Here is a 22,572-nt window from a genome sequence, read left to right on the forward strand (position 1 = left end):
CTATTAATACTAATAATAATAATGCGTAGGTATGGGACTGCAGGTTAAACCTGAATGCTGCACTGAAGATGTATCAGTGTGAAATTAAAGCAGAAGCAGCAGAAGGCGCTAGCTGGGAAAGTCCCGCACCGTGGAGGAGAAAGTGTGATCAGTGACCTTCTAGTGCAGATAAAGTTTATGTTTGAAGTTGACGCTGGGTCGCGTAAGTTCAGGAACACACTCGTTTGTAGTCAGCAGGCTCCAGCTGAGCTTTGACTGGAGCTCAGTGTGAACACGGTGCTCAGCTGGAGATTTATCAGAGGCACTGACTTCTTAATTTCCCTCGAAGGATTCAAAGGACACACTAATAGCCCTGTGCCAAGATCCCAAAATAACAGTGCAAAGGAAAAAGAGCGTGTTTTATAGGACAAAGACCTGGACGTAATGCGGGTTTGTAAATTTCCCTTTGAATTATTGGGACTTTGTGGATCTGTTGTTTGCTGTGGAGAGAAGGAGAAGAGGAGGAAGAAGAAGAAGAAGAAATAAAAGGATGTTTGTGTGGAGGATGGCTTTAGGAGTCCTGTAAAGAAAGAATTACGGGTAAAAAAAAAAAAAAAAAAAAAATACGGCTCGAGGGAAAAGTCATGGTTTAAAGGCCAAAGAAAGAAAGAGTAGAGAAGATGGGAAGGAGATAAGTTCCTGAAAAGTTAAGAAAGTTCAACAGTTCAAACTTTTAAAGTAACTTTTATTTTACTTGACTAAACAGAATTTATTGTGTGCGTTTATGTGTGTAAAAATTGTATTTATGAAATTTTATTAGTATTTCTTTTTAATCCCAAGAATAAATTTCAAAAAGAAAAGATCACAAATTTAAAAATATATATACAATTATTATAATAATAGCTAAATTCCCCTGAATCTCTTATCCAATAACGTTAACATAAAGTGTGATTTTTTTTTTGTTTTTGAAAACTATTTTTTTATCTATTAAACAGATTCCTATCCATTTTTTTCTACTTTCACCATTCATTCTGTCTTCTACATTCATTTAAATTAGTGAATTCCACTATTTTATTCTATTTTGTATGCTTTATTTTTTATATATATATATAATATATATAATCTATGTAATTATTGCTTTCTCTTAGCTGACCTACACGCACACAAACTGCAAAGCTACAAATGTGACTTTCGAGTGTATATGTGTACTACACCATCTCATAATGAAGCAGGCTATAAATTCAGCCAGAGAGTAATCGATAGCTCATTAGGCTGCGCTCGTTACACACAGCAGTCAGGATTTATATTAGAGTGATGATGTTCAGGTGAAAAAGAAAAGGAAGTAGTTTTTAAGAGATTCATATTGTTTCTATCAGTTATGATTATCCTGATTACCCTGGATTCTTTAATTGTAAAATAAAATCACTAAATGTTTTTTTTTTTCCTTGAAAGAAATCGAAATCCAGAAACACACAGAATGCCTGAGGATGCTAAATAACATCATTCAAATATGATTTGATATGATTACAGGAGAACAGTCCCGGCAGGTTTCTCTTGTGCTGTTTTTCACTTTCACAGCAGAGCATGAATTGAGGAGTTTTTTTTTTTTTTTTTTTAAATAAATAAATAAATAAAAACCGGCAAGATAAATGATGTCGGGAGTTTTGTTGTTAGCTTTGTGTAGCAGGCCGAACAGCTAGACTCGCTTATTTATCATTGCTATTTATGCTGTCCATCAAAACCCCCACAAACAGGCTCAGAATAAACATGAGACCTCTTTCGATCACAGATCAGAGCCGAGTTGCTGAGTAGGTGGTTTTAGCATACATCACGGTCTTATTAAACATTCTGTTTGTGGTAGTGGTGAAAAAAAAGGCATGCGGACTTCTCAACCACAAGAGCCACCGGGTTTATCCGCTACAATATGTTGAGAGGGTTATTACCTGCTGCTCCGCTAAGTGATTATGACTTTCGCCGAAGCTTACCTTATGAGATAAGTGCCGAAGCAAAGGCCAGTAATTTCAGAACACTTCAGAATTATGCGTCCGAGCGTATTAAAATGTGCAGCGTTTAGAAAATGAAGACTCAAAGGGACCTCAATTAAACGAGAAAATCGGTACTGGGACTGCATTTTAATATCTTTCTTTACACGCTCTTTGCATTTTAAACACTCGTTAGAGTTATTAATTGCTTATTTCCTTTTATTTCCAGTCTATGGTGCTCCTTCTTCACAGCCAGCGACAGTACATCTTCGACTTCGACCTGCAAGACAGGCTCTCTGCCATTACAATGCCCAGCGTCGCACGTCACACCATGGAGACCATCAGATCTATCGGCTACTACCGCAACATCTATCATCCACCTGAGAGCAACGCCTCGGTCACTGTGGATTACAGCGAGGACGGACAGCTCCTCCGCGTGGCACACCTGGGCACCGGACGCCGCATCCTCTATAAGTACAGAAGGCAGAACAAGATCTCAGAGATCCTTTATGACACCACACGTGTGAGTTTTACATATGATGAGACATCTGGCGTTCTAAAGACGGTGAACTTGCAAAGTGAAGGATTTATCTGCTCCATCCGATATCGTCAGATTGGCCCGCTGGTAGACAGACAGATCTTCCGATTTAGCGAGGATGGCATGGTCAATGCCCGCTTTGACTACTCTTACGACAACAGCTTCCGGGTCACCAGCATGCAAGGGGTCATCAACGAGACACCACTACCCATTGACCTCTACCAATTCGATGACATCTCAGGAAAAGTGGAGCAGTTTGGCAAGTTTGGAGTCATCTATTATGACATTAATCAGATCATCTCGACGGCTGTCATGACCTACACCAAACACTTCGATGTACACGGCCGCATCAAGGAGATTCAGTACGAGATCTTTCGGTCCCTTATGTACTGGATTACCATACAGTATGACAACATGGGCCGCGTCACCAAGCGCGAGATCAAGATCGGACCTTTTGCTAACACTACCAAGTACAGCTATGAGTACGATGTGGACGGCCAGCTGCAGACTGTCTACTTGAACGAGAAGATGATGTGGCGGTACAGCTACGATCTCAACGGCAACCTTCACTTGTTAAACCCGGGTAACAGCGCTCGGCTCACGCCGCTCCGTTATGACCTCCGGGATCGCATCACGCGCCTTGGTGACGTCCAGTACCGCATGGACGAAGACGGATTCCTGCGCCAGAGAGGCACTGAGATTTTCGAGTACAACTCCAAAGGCCTTCTGGTACGAGTTCACAGCAAGGCCAATGGTTGGACTATCCAGTATCGATACGATGGACTGGGGAGGCGACTGGCATCCAGGAACAGCCTCGGTCAGCACCTTCAGTTCTTTTATGCTGATCTGAACTACCCTACACGCATCACCCATGTCTACAACCATTCCAGCTCGGAGATCACCTCGCTCTACTATGACCTGCAAGGCCACCTTTTTGCTATGGAGATTAGCAGTGGAGAGGAGTTCTACATTGCTTGTGACAACACCGGCACTCCCCTAGCTGTCTTTAGCAGTAATGGGCTGCTCCTCAAGCAGGTTCAGTACACTGCTTATGGAGAGATCTACTTTGACTCCAACCCTGACTTCCAGCTGGTAATTGGCTTCCATGGAGGATTGTACGACCCACTTACAAGGCTCCTTCACTTTGGAGAAAGAGACTATGACATTCCTGCTGGCCGCTGGACCACCCCAGATATTAGCACCTGGACCAGAGTGGGAAAAGATCCTGCCCCTTTTAACCTGTACATGTTTCGCAACAACAACCCTATTAGTAAAGTGCATGATGTCAAAGAGTATGTCACAGGTAAGGACAAGTATAATTTTTTTTTTCTTGACCTCCATCTGTTCACTTAGCTATCTATCTTGGCCAGGCAGACTAAATCTAAGCGGATAAGACATGTTATGTTAATGTTTAGGCTGAATGCTCAAATGGATTTCTTTTTCATTTGTCTCCAGACGTCAACATCTGGCTGGTAACATTTGGCTTTCACCTTCACAATGCCATCCCTGGATTCCCGATTCCTAAATTCGATCTCACGCAGCCATCACTGGAGATGAGAAAGAGTCAGCTCTGGGATGACCTTCCGGTATGTATAGCATGTAATGATCTCTTACTATCTTCCTTTCTTTTTGCTCGTGCACGTCAGTTAATTCACAAGTCTTTAATGATTTTAGAGAAGTGTAAACTCGACAATGCTTGGGCCCTCCAGGATCTCTGTTCCACACATTTTATACATTTTTGCACTCTTGCATTCTTTATCCTCCATAGTTAGAACGTGTTACCTGCACTTGTTAGTTTCTTTTTCAAGATTCACCGGCAGAGATTTTGTGAGACGAGCGGAAGATAAATCACAAGAACTGCAGTATGCGAGTTTCGTTGTGGTATCCATCATGGAAACATGCGGAAAAGCGGTTCAAATTCTAACCTGATAAATCTCTAAATCAAAAGGTTTTTGATACCTTTTGTTTTTTGGTTTGCTTTAACACAACATTCTTATGATCACACAAACCCCTGTGATCTTGTTCTCTTGTGAAACATGTTATCAAAATCATTTTGCCTGAGTCTTCGTTTGTACTTTTACATAATCCACTTCAGGCTGCTATTATGTAAAACTAAAATCAGATTTTGTCCTCTCCATATGTAAGAGTTTTCTTTACTTGTCCCTTGCAGGCCATCTCAGGCGTCCAAGAGGAAGTGACACGTCAGGCCAAGGCGTTCTTATCTTTCGAGAGGATGCCAGAGATTCAGTTTAGCCGGCGGCGCTCTGCACGGGATAAACCCTGGCTGTGGTTTGCCACTGTTAAGTCATTAATTGGTAAAGGCGTGATGCTCGCAATCACCAGCAAAGGCCAAGTGGCAACGAACGCTCTGAACATCGCCAACGAAGACTGCATCAAGGTGGCAGCTGTGCTGAACAATGCCTTCTACCTGGAAGACCTGCACTTCACGATCGAGGGTCGCGATACACATTACTTCATCAAGACCAGCCTTCCCGAAAGTGACCTCGGGGCTTTACGGCTGACAAGTGGGCGCCGCAGCTTGGAGAACGGTGTCAACGTGACCGTGTCGCAGTCGACCACGGTGGTGAACGGGCGTACGCGGCGATTCGCAGACGTCGAGCTCCAGTACGGCTCACTCGCCCTGCATGTCCGCTATGGCATGACACTTGATGAGGAAAAGGCACGGGTGCTGGAGCAGGCTCGTCAGAGAGCTCTAGCAAGCGCGTGGCAAAGAGAACAGCAAAGGGTCCGAGAGGGCGAGGAAGGTGCCAGGCTCTGGACCGAAGGTGAGAAACGGCAACTCCTGAGCTCAGGAAAGGTTCTGGGCTACGACGGCTACTACGTGCTCTCTGTAGAGCAGTACCCCGAGCTAGCCGACAGCGCCAACAACATCCAGTTCTTGAGGCAGAGCGAGATTGGGAAGAGGTAACAACCGACTGCAGGGCGATGCTTTAGCTGGGAAGAAGTACCAACAGACTGCACTGTGCCTAGCTGCCTCTCTCGTTTATCACGTAGAAAAGACATGAGATGAGCTCCGTAACCGACATGTCTCTCCCTCTGCAGCATCGAAATGAACTCTTTCCCGAAAGCACTCGATAAGAACGTTTTTTTTTTAAAAACTTCTGGAGGTAACAGACTGTTACTTAGCTGACAGTTTTCTCAGACTGAAGAGCGAAAAGAAGAGAAGTACTGACTCAAGCGCTCAGTCCTGCCTCAGTTGCCTCACACTCTCTTGCCCAAATACCCCTCTCTATACCGAATATACTCACTAATAGCCCCCGCCCCCAAACACAGGGTAGACAGACGCTGCCTCTCTATGTTACCGTGTACAAAAACCCTGAGACGAGCTCCGTAAAAAGTCACGCTGCAGCATTGGGCAGATAAGCAAACCCTCTCAGAAGATTAAAAATTTTTAAAAACTCTTCAATCTGAATCTTTTTTTGTGCTTTTTCTTTTTGTATAAAATTCTTAACGGTGGTACGCATAATGGAATTTTAAAAAAAGGAAGAAAATAAGGAGCGTGTTTACAAAACCACTGCACTTGGCTAACGGACTAACGTGTACAGAGCCTCTGGGTCGCATCTCTCACTCTGAAAGTTCTTCTTGCTATCAGTAAAAAAAAAAGTTTTGTGGATTTTTCGGATAGCGAGACATACAGCCGTACACAGAACTGAAACGGCACGCGATTCTTTCCTGCTTCGCTTTCTTTTAAGGACGTTGTTACGATTCAAGTATTCAGTCGAGTCTGCGTGTTCAATGTCATTGCTGAACCAGCTGGCGGATGTAGAGTAGAGAGCAAAACAAAATGAAAAAAAAAATTATATATCATACCTGGCCTGTCTTTTGACAAGAGATGTGAGAGTATCTTTATGGATTTTTTTTTTTAAACTTGAAAAAAAATCCACTTATCCGTACATCAATATTAGTCTCAGAGAAAATAATTTATGTACAGTGTTTATACATACATACAAAAAAAAACACACACAAAAATAAAACCTTGACTGATGTTGACTTTCTTTTTTTTCCCCCGTCTTGTCATGCATTACTGTTTACACTTCATGAAGTTTAATATTTGATCTTATCAGAATTTATGGTAATGCTAATTGAAATAAAATCAGCTGTACTGTCTCATTAATCGCCACATTTTCATCTCTTACAGTTTTTTCTTTTTGCACATGTTTTTTTTGTTTTAAAGTTCTTGTCTGGTTTCGTTGCTTAGCTGCGTTTTGTCACTGTAATGGAGGTGATGTACGCAGACGATCGGCAGTTCCGACCAGGCTTTAGGTATTAGTTAGAAATAAATGGCTATTCTGTTAAATCGGTTCCGGATTACTAGCGTGTTAATATCGTAATTCTAATCAGCACCGAGCTAATCATGTTCACGCGCAGGTTTGATTTAGATTTGAAATAGTCGCCGGTTTTAGACGGATATCGGTGAGCACGCACGAATCGGAGACGTGAACGGCAAACGAATAGAGCATCTGACATTAAAAATCTCTTTTACATACGAACATCGGTGAAGGATTGCGAGTGCAAATAAGCAGAAGGTGTGTCGAGAGTGGGTTTTTTTCCCCCCCGCTTGCCTTCATTCATACACTTCTGCCTCATGGCTGAAAGCAATTTAGTTTGGATCGAGTTATCTTACTGTCGCGACAAATTTGACTTCTGAGGCCTTTGTAAAAAAAAAAAAAAAAAAAAACAAGAACAAAAAAAAACATGAGAACGTACTGCTCTTTTTGTTTCTTATTTAGTTTTTTTTTTTCTACGGCGAAGCCTATTTTTGTATTAATGAATACATGAATGAAAAGGCATCTAAAATGAACATTAAAAAAAAAAGGGACAGCGTGGTTTTCCATGGGTTTAAACGTCCAGTCCTTTCTGACGGCTGTGGTTTTGGTCCAAGCGCTGTGCGTTTGGCTGCTCTGATCCGACAAAACATTAAACTCCTTTCCTGATTTGACAATCCACTTGTCGCGCTTCATAACAAAAACACGATGCGACCAGAGCGGCTTCGTGACCCTCGAGTACTAAACAAAGTATTAAAAAAAAAAAAAAAACAGCTACATCCTGAGCACGCATAACACCGCACGCCATTTCACTGGCACAGACGCACTTATGAAAGGCCGTGGAGGTTTAGTGAAGAAGGTAGAGAAAAAGGGAAAAGCGAACGAGGTTTGTAGCTTCGCCGTTTGTTGCATGCGTATGATGTAAAACTGCCTAGCTAAAACCACTTCAACCCCTGTAAAGGTCATTTTCAGAAGTCGGATGTGATTGAACGCATTGCTTTGATGGATTATTTACTATATATGCTTTTTACTCCAGCTCATTATGTAACAGTCATTTTTTTTTTTTTTTTCAAAATGAAGACTGCATCGAATGTGTGTGTGTGTGTGCGTGTGTAATGTACGGAATGTTTTTTTTTTTCCTTAATCTCATAATGCTCCACTCTGTCCCGTAGGACTGTACGGCCTCATGAAGGTGTGTCAAAGTTTAAAAAGGACATAAAAAAAAATAATAGTAAAATAGTCCATTCAGCCTTGTTTATATGCACTTCTTTCTGTTTTATGGAAGATATTTCTTTTCTTTTTTTAAACAAAATTGTTCCTTTTTGTACGATAAAAACTGGAGCAGAGGTAAAAGCCGGCGCGAGTACAAACGGTCTCGCTGTCTGGCTTTCTGAAAGGACTACGAACGCGCTTCGCTCATGTTCCTGTTTGTTTTTTGGGGTTTTCTTGTTTGTCTGATGAGGTTTTAATAAAAATGTCTGGAGTGCAGTTAAGAGCCTGGATACACAGACGCATAATACAAAAAAACTGAGAACTTTTAAAGCACTTGAGTTTGATGCACTGATTAGGCAATCGTTTGCAAGTTCAATCCACATGTCAGTCTGATGACGTGTTTTACTGCCACTTACTGTACATACATATGGAAGGCAGCAGAGATCTTAGACTGGTGATCAGATTTATTAACTACTGACAGAAAGAATGAAAGAAAGAAAGGCAATGTGTGTGAAATACGACGGTGGTGAAGTGTATCCAGGCCTTTAAGTGCAATTGTATGAAACTAATCTCGAGAAGGTCACTGCTGGACCCATGACATTTTTACTTTGCAACATGTTAACGCTCCACAGACACCAATCATTTAAATAAAAATGTAATACTCAAAAGTGCTTCTGCTCCATTCATTTCGTTTCCTATCCGGTAAACTCACAACGAGTGATGTGTTCCGTGCTCAGACGGCGCACACATCTGTTTAACAGCTGCACAATGCAGCACAAATGTTGCGGTGCGCAGATGTGATTTCGGCTCTAGGTTACGATTTTGACTCATCACACTTTACAAGATGCCATTAAAATCTTGGACAGACTGTGTACTGATACAGCATGTGTTCTACATGTCAGCTGTTATGATAAAGATCCTTTAAAGATAGACTTTACATTTGAGACTAGATAAAAACATATTTGTGTTACATTATGATGTCAGAATGAAGTTTCCTGTTTATTATCATGTATCGTGTTTCATGAACTGCACTAGCACATTCGTAGCCATGCTGCATGTTTCCTGTTATCTTACCTACTTACTTTTCCGACACAGCGGACCATCAAATGCGCACACAATTTGGCACAGGTTTTTACGCCGGAACCCATTACTGACAAAACCCTTCCATTGTATCCGGGCTGTGGACCAGTACTGCATGCAGTGGCTGGGTAGTATGGGGTGTGGCAGCCCTACTGACGGCAGGGCTCGAACCCCGATCCTCAGACCCGCAAATCAACAACCTAGAGCCTTAATCGCCTGAGCCACCACTCCCTGTTTTCTGTTTTTCTACTGGTGGATTTTTTTTTTCCGTCAACCATATGGCAGCACTCATGCTAACATAATACTATTTTCGGTCATAGTAGCCATATACTGTACATTATCCTTGTTAAAACTTTTTTTTGGGTGGCAGAGACAAATTGGATTACCTGATTGGCTATTTCTTTGTTTATACTTGCCACCATGTTCACCAGTGAGAAGATAAAATGTTTGGCAGGTCTGTGGTGTAATCTGTCTGGGATTTTAAGTGTCAATGGTTTTAGAGTTAAGTGTCAATGGTTTTAGCGTACACAGTGAAATGAAACGACATTCCCCAAGGACCGTGGTTCTATGTAAAACTACAGTGTTATATTTTCTGATGTAAATAAAGTGCAAGGAAGATATTATGATACACAATGATCGGCAATAGCATTACGGCCACCCGACTAATATTAAGTAGGTCCCCCTATTTGCCATCATAACAGTGATGCACTGTGTGTTCTGACACCTTTCTATCAACAGCATTAACCTTTTCAGCAGTTTGATCTACAGTAGCTCTAAGATCTAAGCCAGCCTTTACTCCCAACACGCTTCAATGAGCCTTGTCCACACATTGACCACTTTTAATTATGTCCTGACTGCTGGAGGTCGGGAACATCTCACAAGAGCTGCGGTTTTGGAGTCGCTTTAACCTTGTCATCTATCCATCTCAATCTGGCGCTCCTCATATTAGCTACAGTTAAAATACCTCATTATAGTGGCGGGTTGAACTTGTTGTTCAGAGGACTGGGTCAGGGCAACTCCAAAACTGCAGCAGTTGTGGGATGTTCCCAGGCTGCACTGGTCGGGACATACCAAAAGGGATCCTAGGAAGGAAAACCAGTGAACCGGCTATAGAAGAAGAGCTTCTGTAGCTTATATTTCTGAGTAGGGTCTTATAGAAATTTGACAGAAAACACAGTGCATCGCTGTAATGGTGGCAAAGGGTGGACCTACTCCGTATTAACAGGTGTTCATAATGTTATGGCAGATCAGTGTGATGACAGTAATGCACCGAATGGAAAAATAACATGCTGGTTTAGGGCTCAGATATACAAAATGTGCACTTATTAGATAAACTGATAACCTTCAGCATGTAGCTAGGAAATGCATTAGTTGTGAAATTTAGGGCCGATACTGTTGTTTAAAATAAGTATTTGGCCGATGTTGATGATGTCTTTGTGTCCTAAATTTCTTTATAAGCAAAAACTGAACTGTCTTGAAGTCTTTAAGCCCTTAATCACACTTTTGAAACGAGCACAATTTCAATCATTCAGTGTTATGAAAGAGTCTTTGTTTAAACCTAGACCATGGATAACATCAAGGTAGAACATTTTCTCATTTCCGATTCATGATCTGTTTGCCTGTTTCACTACACATCTGAAACCCTGTCCTCCCAGGAACTCCCAAACATGTGGAAATGGCTTGGAGCGAGGTCAGGACTGTACAGGGATGTGGCGATAACTCCCAGCGAGTTCCTGTAATGTGCAAGTGGTGTTGCTGAATGATTGTGTGTACTGTTTCTACAGACAGATGCGTCTCTTCTGAGAATTGGTGACAAGTTATCCATTGCTTCTTAATGATAGGCGTTTCACTCGCTGAATGTTCACTGGAGCGACTGCAGTGGGCTCTGTGCCACGTTGGCTGGGATCGTCAGTTAGAAATGTACTGTACTGCCTTTGTTAAAGTGTTTGCAGTCTCATCAACCTACTGTGCTTGATATCTTTTGTAAATGTCAATCGCTTTTATGCCTTCATTTACCAGATATTTAATTAAGTCCTGGTTTGCCTTGAACTAACCTTGTAGATTATCCATCCATCCATTTAGGAGTATCTGTAGTCTAACTAGGGATCATGGAGGCCAGTGGTGACCACTGAATTTATTTCCATTTTTATATGATTTGGAGTAGGTTTTATATTGTAGTTCAATCCTGGTCCAGTAGACAACAGGAGCAGTAGCCCACACTATGGTACTGGTCTGAGGGATTTTATTAAAATCGTTAGTTTGGATTGAAAAATATCATATATTTCATTAGATCAACTTTCAAAAATATTGACGTGGCTTTTCACGCCCATGACCTAATGTTTTAAAGTTTGACTAATTATGAATTTTAAACAACACAACAAAAAAAACAAATGTAATGTAATGTCAAACATACTATATACTGTAGCATTAGCATCTAGCTAATAAAGAAGAAGAAGTTGGTCAGAGTAAACATGGAAACCAATCTAATTTCTTTTTCATGTCAGGTTTGTGTGAACTTTGATGTGGACATGTGACAAATAGACTGATAAAAATAAAACCGAGGGTTGAACTACAGTAGAATTAGCTATGTCCTATACAGTATACAGTACAGCACAGTACTGAAATTATTTTCTTTGCACATCCCAGGTAGGAAGCTGGGATCGAATCGCAGGGTCACCTGTGGTACAGCACCCCTGGAGCAGGAAGGGTTAGGGGGCCTTGGTCAACGGCCCAATGGTGCCAAGCTTGTTAGAGCTGGGGCTTGTTTCTGACCTTCTGATCAGTAAGTCAGAGCCTCAAGCCAATGAGGTACCACTTCCCAGGGTCAGCCATGCTCACTCCTTTAACCTAATGAAGGAAACAAAAGAATTTGAAAAAGAACAGTGCACTAATGACGCTTTGGGTTACAGGATATTAAATGTTAAGTTGTTCCTCTATATTATGTAACTATTCAACACAGTTGTTATGCAGCCCTGATCGACACCAGAATCCCGTCACGCTTCCATCAAATAAAACTCAGCCATGTCCATGACAACATTTGTGCACTCTGAGAATTGCGATATATTGTACAGCTGATTATTAGAACATGCCTCTGTAGGTACTATATAATAGTTGGGTTGTTTTTACAGGCTCCTTAAAGACTCAGTCCTTCGATTAAGTCCTCCTGTCTGAGAGAAATCACTAGAGTAGGTGAAATATGAAATACACACAGTCCCTTCTTGTCCAAACACAGAGTGTTCATTCATCATGATTGACTTAAGAATGATGTTACCGACCCAGCAAGCGAGAGCGAGTGTTTTTCTGCCTCCGATTGTTCCTTTGAGGTCCTAACACGGTCTGAGGGCTTAAGACAAACGACTATTCCCTCCATTCCTGCGTGACCCATCAAAAACACACAACGAGCCAAACCTTCTTCTCCGTCATGGCCCGTTGCGCCTCTCTAATTCTCCTCACAGCCATCCATCAGCACCGGCTTCAACACAAAACCCCTGAAGAAACAAGCTTTCATCATTAGGAGAGCGAGCAAGCCGCCTCCATATATTACCCAGAAATCCCATGCAGCGGAGAGATACTTCTCCGCCTAATGTTTTCTCTAAAGCACACAGGCGTCGTAAGCCGAGCTCGGGATCTGGGCTCCTATCCAATAAGCCAGTGCTTGGGGTTTGAGACGCAGCCGGTGAGAACAGGTCAGAAGATGCTGAGAGGCTTGTTAAAAATGCAGAGCGTCTGTAAATGGCTTCTGCAGAAGATCTGAGCCTTAGTGTCAGGGAGAACATCCATCATGCCTCGGTGTTTACAAGGCGAGGAAAACAATAAATCCAGGACCTTATGGTGTGTTGAGTCAGGTGGACAATCCCCGTCGTATAGTCCACACCTGTTCGGTGGTTTCTCCCTCCGCCGCCCCGTTAGGCAACAGAAGAAAGCGTCACAGGTTGCCGTTTTTATCAGCGGCTGATCACTGACACTTGTCTGTATTACAATTTAGAAACAAACAGATGGACTTAAACAGCTGGTCGTGTAGGCACGAGCGCCGGGATGTTACCTCAGGTATCAATAAAAATATGAAAGCTACATGAAAGAGCTCATTTAGCACAGCAACGTTCAGCTGTTTAGTTCATCTTGAGGGCGTTTTTGCATGCTGCGTAAGATTGTGCTCTCTGGGTCGCAGAGCAAATATGTGAAGGTTGGACTTACTTCCTGTTTCTCCTTACTCGACTAAAGTAAAGGGTTCTTAGCGGTATTGTGTTATTGAGTGAGTGTGTGCACTAAGAACGAGTCAAGAATAACACACATTAGCAGTTGCAAATGCTAAGAGAAGCTAGTTGTTCTTTGAGAAGTTCTTTGCACAATTCTGTGCTATAGCTTTTAGGTTGGTATTTTGTTTTTTTGTACTTAAATTTTTTTTATCCCTAATTTTGCCATGTGTGTTTCCCACATGTCTCTCGGTTAGGACACTCTTCCATCAAGGTGGCTTCTATCAACCAGAGATGGTGGGGGCTATTATGTGCTTCCTCCAAGACACATGACGCAAACGACTGCATCTGTTACAACTTCTTCTCATGCATCATTAGGGAGCGGCGTAACACACACAGCGGCGTAACACACTCAGAGGAAAGTGCTATCTGCCGCTCCGCTTATGTGACAAGTCAATTAGATGTCAGATGCCCCTTATTGGCTAGTGTCACTAGTCAAATCAAGTCAATTAGATGTCAGATGCCCATTATTGGCTTTCTAGAACCCTGGTTAGGGATGGCTGTTGCATCATCCAAGAATCAGAATTTTTTTTTCTCCACCATGTACAGCGTATGCATTAAGACGACATGCCATTTATTATAGTCCTCCTTGTGAACAGGTAACGTCAATAATTAATGCTCGTCTATCTGGGTGAATACGTTTTATATTGTATATTTGTGTCAGACTCACAAACGGGCTCATGGAACAGAAATCCTTTGTAAATAGGAGATAACATGTATTTCTTTTTTTTTTTTTAACAGAAGACAGAGAAATTATAATTTTTTTTTTCAGAAACAGCCATAAAGGAAATGAAAAAATTCACAACAAACTGGCTTCTATTGGGTCATGAGATCAAGACCCCTAACACTTATTACCGTATGTCTCTATGCAAATTCACACATGGCTCTGCTACAAACAAAATGTGCATCTTTCACATCCTGAGTTCTGCATCCTTTCCATTCTGTGACTCGACCTCGCTGGTGTAAAAGCTGGGTGATGCTGCACATTACGTGAATTCGGTGAGTAAAGAAAGGCCACCATGCGTAATATACAAATGCATTTCCATGGTGACTGTTTTCCACAAGTCTCAACACTCTGTTAAAGAACCTTTTACATTAATGGTAAAGACTTCAGAAGATGTCAGCAACACAGCAACGTCAAAACAAGATTGTCACACACCAAGCAAACTAGGTATGATTCAATAAAGGAATAGGTCCAAATGATTCCTCAAACCAATCCTACAGGTTTCCTGCTCCCAACTTTAGTTTCCACCTTACTCCCAAACTTTACTGTTTGACGCACAGCGGTGGAAGAAACGTCGTTACAACCACTTAATAAATGTGTATAGAGACAAATCAAGCTTAGCGGATGTAGCAGAGCTCGTTGGTGTACACGGTGAGTGTATAGTAGAGTTTTGCTAAGTATTTAGTCTAAAGCCAAGGACTTAAAAGCAGAGAAGGAGTTTTCGATTAAGTTCGATTAAGAGGTTATATGTTGCTAGTACCACTACACTATTAAACTAGAAGAAAAAAACAAAAACAAAAAAGTGGGGTTTCCCCCACACTTTAATTAAAGACAACTCCTCTGTATATCTTGTATCTCTGTTTTTACTTTTATTTATGACGTACAAAATTTGGCGTTTCATGTCCTGAAACACACACTACACATTTGTTGAAAATAGTAACAGCACCATCTATAGCAAAGAGTGCAAAACAATGCTTTTTGAAATGCATCCTTTATTTAAAAGAACCATAAGAATCACCTTTTTTTTCCAGATGGTGCTGTTACTATTTAAGCACCTCCACATTTTCCAGTCCATTCAAAGAAAATTCTATATTTTCGACATTTTCTTATGTGAGAACAAAAAAAAAAAAAAACTTTAATCAAGAATTCTTTATCACTCTCAATCACTCACACAACATCTATACCGCTTTGTCCTGTTTACAGGGTCTCTGGAGCCTTTCCCAAGAGACCTGGCATGAGGTAGTGTAGGAGACACCCTGGATGTGGTGCCTATCCATTGCACACACACACACACACTCATTCATACGCTACGGGCACCAATTATCCTTATCTGTAGGTCTTTGGACTGTGGGAGGAAACTGGAGTACCCCGAGAAAACCCACCAAGGTGGGAAACGAAACGCAGATGCTGAAGTTGCACGGTAAAAGTGCCAGTAAACCACTAAGCCACCATGCCACTAGATTTGACTATGAAGTTGTACATTTTTTGCAATATTGGCTAAACGTAATTGAAGTGTAGAATACTGTACCTCATTTGTCTCCCATAATAACGATATACTGTAAAATCCAATATAAGCACTCTACTCGTTGAAAAATAGTCTTGTTTTATTGTACAACTGCTAAACAGCTGGCAACTCCATGCTCCATGTTGTGCTGGTAACACACTGTAGTTACAGCTAAAGGAATTCTCCCATAACGTACTTTATGTTACACTATGTTACAGAACATCAGTGATATTTCACCTCCTTCCGGTATCTAATTCAGCATTAACTACGGATATGAAATCTGTTCACCCCAACGGTACTGGATATTGTCCAAAGCTGCCATCTTGAGTTCCCCTCATCTCTGAGTTATTCTAGGCCTCTCCACACCCTTACAGTTATTCTGGCCGACGCCTGCGGATGAGCCAGTCTCATGTCGGACATAATCATCTCTCATTTAAACGGCTCTGACGTCGTGCCTCTCCTGAGGGTTGAAACCGAGCCAAAGTCAACGATCCACTGCTGTAAGACGCATAGTTTACGACAACCAAGATTAACACACTGTCGAGCTGATTGGTCTGGCGTCCGACCAAATCACAATCACCTCTTCATATTAAACAATTTTCTGAAGTCCTCATCTGTCCGGGTCCAACAGCTGAAAATAAATTAATAATGGAAGGTAGAAATCACGAGCATGGTAATGGGTCAGACCGGGCCAGGATTGGTGCGTTCTCCTTGGAGTTCAGATATTTTACTGAGCAGGAAAAAATAGAAGGCGAATAAAAATGCAAGCTACAAAATGATCAAAATTTAACCAGGACTGCCATCTAGTGGTCAGTCTTCAAAATTCTGATAACTAACCTTGGAAGAGGACAGATTTTCTTTCCCTATTATTTTAGTTTTTTTTATAAAAAAAAGTTTTCTTAAACAGCAATAGAAATTGTTTTTTATTTTTGTTAATTATTTTTAAGTATTTTAATTTTGATTTTATATGTATTGTATAATATCCTTTTCAATTTATAAGGATTTTACATTTTAATTTGATGCAACTTTTTACATTTAATTTTTATATTTATATTTTATATATTTAAATCTTATTTTTTATCTTTAATATTTTAGCTATATATTTTATTAACATTTTTATTCTACAATTTGTAAGTTTTTCACTAATCCTTATGGAATCTGTATTCAGCTTCCTCACTGAGAACTTAAGACAATATTTTTTAAAAACTTATCATACATAGTATCTGTTTGTAGTTGCATCTAAAGTTTGCAAAATGAATTATTTTCTGTTCCCACTTACATTTAACTAAAACGAAAAACAACACAAAGTTACAGTTTTCTCACACTGGAGACTCCTTCCATAAATTTAAATCAAACGTCTTGCTAGGGAATCTTTCATCAATATCAACAAATATCATTTATTAATCTAATCATTATTCAGTTAAGACTATATGAGGTTTCTATGGAAACTGTAACTTATTAAAGGGAGTGCATTAATATAAATGGATCATTAGTATATTGTACTAATTAACTATTAATTAGCTATCGCTTAAGGTTAGCTGATATTAATTATACACAACCGGAGAGAAATGATTATTTTATCATGTTCAGCATGAGTTTGTGGATTTAAAAGGAAGTTGTGGTGAATTGTTCAGCTGCTACAGAGTTTAAAGCACTAACACAGGGTTAAATTAGATTTCTAAGCTATTACAAACACTTAGATCCTTTGTTTTTTTTAAATGAAGACTAACTTGAGGCTAGGTATGTTACTGACACACTAGCTAAAAAACTGATTTAACTCACTGTTTGGTAACAACAATGTTGTTGAATTGTACTAAATGCACAGAAATAATAAATCCACTTATTATTCTTTTGTGATCAACATCTGCCTTTAAAAAACAAACAAAAAACAGATGAATTTACTGTACATTATAAGGCAAATCATTTAAAACAAATATTTTAAAAATATCGACTCGGCATCTAAACGATTCATCTAGCTTTTCTCAAACATGTTTGATTTAAATATATCACCTTTTCTGTAAAACAACCAAAGTTATACCATATGGTGCATACAGTATGTCATTTAAAATGAACATTTCATTAAAAATAAATAAAAGACAAGTGTTACTGCCCGACCCCCTCCTAAAAAAAAGTGTGAAAAATAATCCCATTTAGAAAGAAAATGAGATAGTTAATGCACATCTCCACATCTCCACTCCACTTCTCCTAATGCAGTTTCTATGAAACCTCGGTCAAATGTGTGTGGAGTTTGTATTTTCTTTCTGTGCTTGTGGGGTTTTCTTCAGATCTTCTTTTTTCCTTCCACAGACCAACAACATGTAGAGTCTCTGGTGTTTTTAAATTACTCGTAGTGTGTGTGTTTGTGTACGCAGTGATGTACAGGATAAGCGGTATAAAGAACACATGAATACCATAAGGTAAAAAACACATCTGTATCCTTTAGCACATCCTTAATATCCAACCAATCTCTCTTATTTCTGCAGATCAGATGTTTTTAAAACTGTTTCACAGGAAAATGAAAATGAAAAACTTTAACAATGGCTCCCCCAGGCCTCCACAGTATGATTTTAATTAGACTAGATTCTAGACTAGATTAAGGAAATTAGGTTTTTTAGCTTTCATTCCACATGTGAACAACTTTGTTCAGAAACTAACATTGACTGACTATTAATTTGTGGATGAAGATCTAAACTTTATGCTCACCAAGGACCCCTAGTGACCACAGGCTGTGAGCAGGGTGCTCAGGAGGTTGCTCGGTAGTCTGCCTTTACTCACAGTCATAAGCAGCCCTGTGTCTGTGTCTGATAAATTTGTGTAATGCTATAAACTAATGTGTAACGCTAAATACTTAGCACTCTTATTTTTATCTTTTTTTTTGTAAAACACTTTTTAACAAAAAAGATGCTACATAAAAAGTAATTATTGCTACAAATAATAATAATAATAATAATAATAATAATTAATAATAATAATAATAATAAACATACTCTAATATTTCTAAGAGCTAAACAAAGGCATAATTCAGTTTAACAAATCAATACTCTAATTCTTTTCATGTGTTTTAAGATGAAATCTTTACTAGACATCGTAAATGAGATCAAAAAAGAAAACAACCGGAGATGTCATTAACACTTAAACGAAGCGCTTTCACTTTTCTAAGGTGATGAGTGAAGAGAGGATTACAGGTGAGAAAACTCCATATTTGAGAATCAATATTGATGAAGTGTGTGTTCCAGCAGAGGAGTCATTTACATACCTGTGAGAGATATTATTATTAGCTGCAGACTAATTATGAGCTTTACAGAGAAGCATGAAATGAGTGTTGGCAGAAGCTGGGTTATCAGTTACAGTAATGACGTTGAGTTTCAGGAGTTTCACACGGTGATGTTGCCTGACTGAGAGATGATTTAAAATGTCTGCCAGTGGGATTTTTTAACCAAGATCATATTTCCATCTGGCTCACTGGAAAAATATCTCTACCTGGAGGTAATGAGTCAGGTGTTTACTACTGATAGACTATCGCCATTATTTTAACAGTGTACAGCGAATAGATCAGAAAAGAACGCAGCAAAGGGGAATACAATAGAGTAGAGCAGGATAGAATTGAATAGTATGAAATATTACAGAATATAATCAAGAAAAGAATAAAATAGATGATAGAATCGAATCGAATAGAATAGATCATAAAATATGAGAGAATCATGTAGAGTATAATTTAATGGAGTAGAGAATAAGTAGAAGAACATTTAAGATAGAGTTGAGAATAAATATAGTTAGGATAAAATGCAATGGAGAACATTAGAAAGGAATAAAAAAAAAGTACAATAAGGTAGAATGAAATAAACTAGAAAGGCCTGAAATAGAAGAGAAAGGAATGGATTTGATTAGAGGGAAGCAGAAGAAAATACAAGGCAATGGTGTAGAACAGAATGTGTTAAGGCCTTGTTCAGACTGCCAGCCCAAATCTAATTTTTGCCATATCCAGATTGGAATCCGTTAGGAAACTCTGAACAATAATAAAAAAAAGAAAAAGAAGAAGAAATTTAATCAGATTTTTGTACATCTGATCTGAACCATATCCAGAGGTTGTTTGAAAGATGGATCCCAGTCTGGATGTTCTACCTGCTCAAATCAGATTTTAAATTATCCATTCTACAAAGAAAAAAGGGTGGAGTAAAGTAAACTTAAATGAACTGGAATGCAATGAAGTTAAATAGAGTTAAACAGAGTACTGAAGTACAAAAAAATAGAATGATAACATTAGAGTAGAATAAAGTACAATAGAGTAGAGAAGTGTGGAATTGCAGAACAAAGTAAGGTAAAAAAAAAAAAGGAATGGAACAGAGTAGAAGGGAATATAGAATAGTAAAGAGAAGTAGTACAAAATGGATTGAAGCAAGCAGTAAGGAACGGAATATACAGTAGCACAGAGGGGTGAGATAGTAAGGAATGGAAAAGAGAAGAATGGAGTAAATTAAAATTAAATACAGTTGGTTAAAGTACAGTATAAGATAATGTAGTGGAATAGACTAGAGTAGTATAAAATAGAATGAAGTAGAGTAGAATATAATCAAAAGGAATGCAATACAGTAGAGTAGTATATACAGTACTGTGCAGAAGTCTTGAGTCACCGCTTATTATCTCATATTTTACTTCTAAAGAGTCTTTCTTGTATTTTTAATGTAGTCTTGAGGAACTGGCTTCCAGGCTACCTGGAGGACTTTTTTCATTTTTTCTTTTTGGTAAGTTTTGTATCTCATAAAAGAAATTATAGGAATGTGTTTTGATTGTTAATCCGTTAATCCACACAGTAAACTATGGATCATTTAAGCATAAAACACATATAATTTAAGGCATGACCCAGTGAGAAACAGGTGCAGATGAGGAACAGACGAGAGGGGAAATGAGGTTGCTACTGAATTGCTACTAAGGTTGTTACATAAACAACTAATTATTTCCATACATTATTATATCCTTTGGCACTTTTGCCGTCTGTCGCAGTAAAACATTTGTTCCCATTTATTTTATTTAATCTACTCATTTAATATAAAGAAATGTGGCTCAAGACTTTTGTGCAGAACTGTACACTCATGGACAAAGGAAACATTGTGTTATAAAAACATACCAGTGTACAGAGTAGAGTGTTACTTTATAATGGATATTCTATCCCTTAAGGTGATCGTGTCCAGCAGACATGGTATTCAAATTAAGGAAAACATTCTGATTGTGCATTTTGTCTTCACATCATCATGCCTAGTTTAGTCTATGCTAGCAAGAGTTTAGACTATGGAACCAATTCCCAACAACTAGTTGATCTGATGGTGTAGAAGGCCAGGAGTGACAAGAGGAGACCAACTAATTCAATGCGGTCCTTTGAGAAATTGAACAGCAAAAGCTGCCTGCGTTGTCAAGCTGTGATCGATAATAGCGGCTCATTCACTTGATATCGACTTTGTAAACATGAATGTTGAACTTTATGCTATTGGACTCAGAATTTCTTTGATCTCTGGAGATAAACATTTAAAATTGAAAATTGTTTTAAGAACAGTTCTTTAACAACTTTCTTATAGATCTGACTGAAATCAAATTTGAAATAAATTTATATGTGCAACGTTTCTTTTAGCCATGAGTATATAATATAGAATTAAACAGAGTTGAGTAGAATGGAGTGAAATGCATAAGTATGTAAAAAGGGAATTCTATATAAAATACAGTACACAGAAGAAAATATTAAAATGGAATAGAATATAGTAGAGTAGAATAGAAAACAGTGTTCTTACAGAATTTGGCAGAAGCCCGTATCCAGAGCGGCTTTAAATATCTAAGCAGGTGAGGGACGACTGCCTTACTGAAGGCCCCAACAAGTTGCTGGATGGGCAGGGCTGGGCTTTGAACTTATGACCATCCCAGAAGTATTTCAGTGCTGTAACCACTGAGCTACCTCTGCCCAGGAGAATAAAGTAGAATAAAGCGGAAAAAATTTAAAAGAATAGAATAAAAACAGAATGTAATGATGTAGAAGAAAGTACAGCAGAATAAAACCCATTTTAGTTTAGCAATGATGTAAATGAACATTTAACAAAACTCAATTTTGTATTAACATCTTAAAATAAAATGATTTCACATATCCATAAATTAGAATAAGATTAGTCTTACACTAATTTGAAAAATGAATGTCACCCTGTGAAAAAAGAAAAACAGAGTGGCAGTGGCTGAGCTGTGTTACTAGAAGATTTAGTTGTTCTGCTTCACTTCTGAAATGCTGGCCTCCCAGGAACTCCTTTCATGTCCCAAACATGTGAAAATGGCTTGGATCGAGATCAGGCCTCAGTCGAGTTCCTGTAATGTGCCAGTGGTGTTGCTGAATGATTGCGTGTACAGTTCCTACAGACAGATGTGTCTCAATTTATTTGTTGTTTTTTTAAGAAACAGACGTTTCTCTCGCAGAATGTTGACAGTAAGCTGGGCTCAGAGCCACTTCGGCTGGAATTATCATTCATGGCCGTACTGCCTTCTTTAAAACGTTTGCACTCTTTTCCTAAGAGTCTCATCATCGTCCTGTGCTTGAAGTCTTCTGTAAATGTCAAGTCTTGGTTTGACTTGAACACCCCTCATTTAATAAAAATATAAAAATTCTTAATCCCTTCCTTGCTGCATGAGATTTTAATTTTTGCACAAAGCATTCTACATTACTTCCGCGAAGATTAGACATGCTTTAGTATTTAGGACATTACTTATTACACGCTGCCCGGCGACGTTTCATCATGTAGTCATTATACTGTTTTCAGCTCTCTGTGAGAAATTTTGTGGGTGTGGCTAAATGTAAAACAACTGGACCATGAACACACTGACTGAGTGATATTCCTTAACATATGCACGCAATTGTTTAAGTTTGGTTTTAGGATTGAACAATTAATACAAAGTTTGCACAGTTTCTAAGATTCAGCATTGGTGCTGCAAACATTTAACGGTATTCTCTCATCCTTTATTTTCAATACCTCCTACACAAAACGG

The 22,572-nt window shown here is 39.2% G+C and overlaps 1 protein-coding gene across 12 annotated transcripts in view; it reads left to right on the forward strand.

The window, feature by feature from the left end:
• The window catches only part of tenm3 (teneurin transmembrane protein 3), a 277,382-nt gene extending 268,717 nt beyond the window's left edge, over positions 1–8,665 (forward strand). For all 12 annotated transcript variants that reach the window (XM_053501433.1, XM_053501434.1, XM_053501435.1 and 9 more), the window contains 3 exons: positions 2,191–3,802; positions 3,955–4,085; positions 4,670–8,665. In XM_053501433.1, coding sequence (XP_053357408.1) covers positions 2,191–3,802; positions 3,955–4,085; positions 4,670–5,428 — 2,502 coding nt within the window. In that variant the 3' untranslated portion in view covers positions 5,429–8,665. The remainder of the gene's footprint in view (positions 1–2,190; positions 3,803–3,954; positions 4,086–4,669) is intronic.
• The last annotated feature ends 13,907 nt before the right edge of the window (positions 8,666–22,572 follow it).

The sequence above is a fragment of the Clarias gariepinus genome, chromosome 8 (assembly GCF_024256425.1).
Source record: "Clarias gariepinus isolate MV-2021 ecotype Netherlands chromosome 8, CGAR_prim_01v2, whole genome shotgun sequence".
In the NCBI taxonomy this organism is placed as follows: domain Eukaryota; kingdom Metazoa; phylum Chordata; class Actinopteri; order Siluriformes; family Clariidae; genus Clarias; species Clarias gariepinus.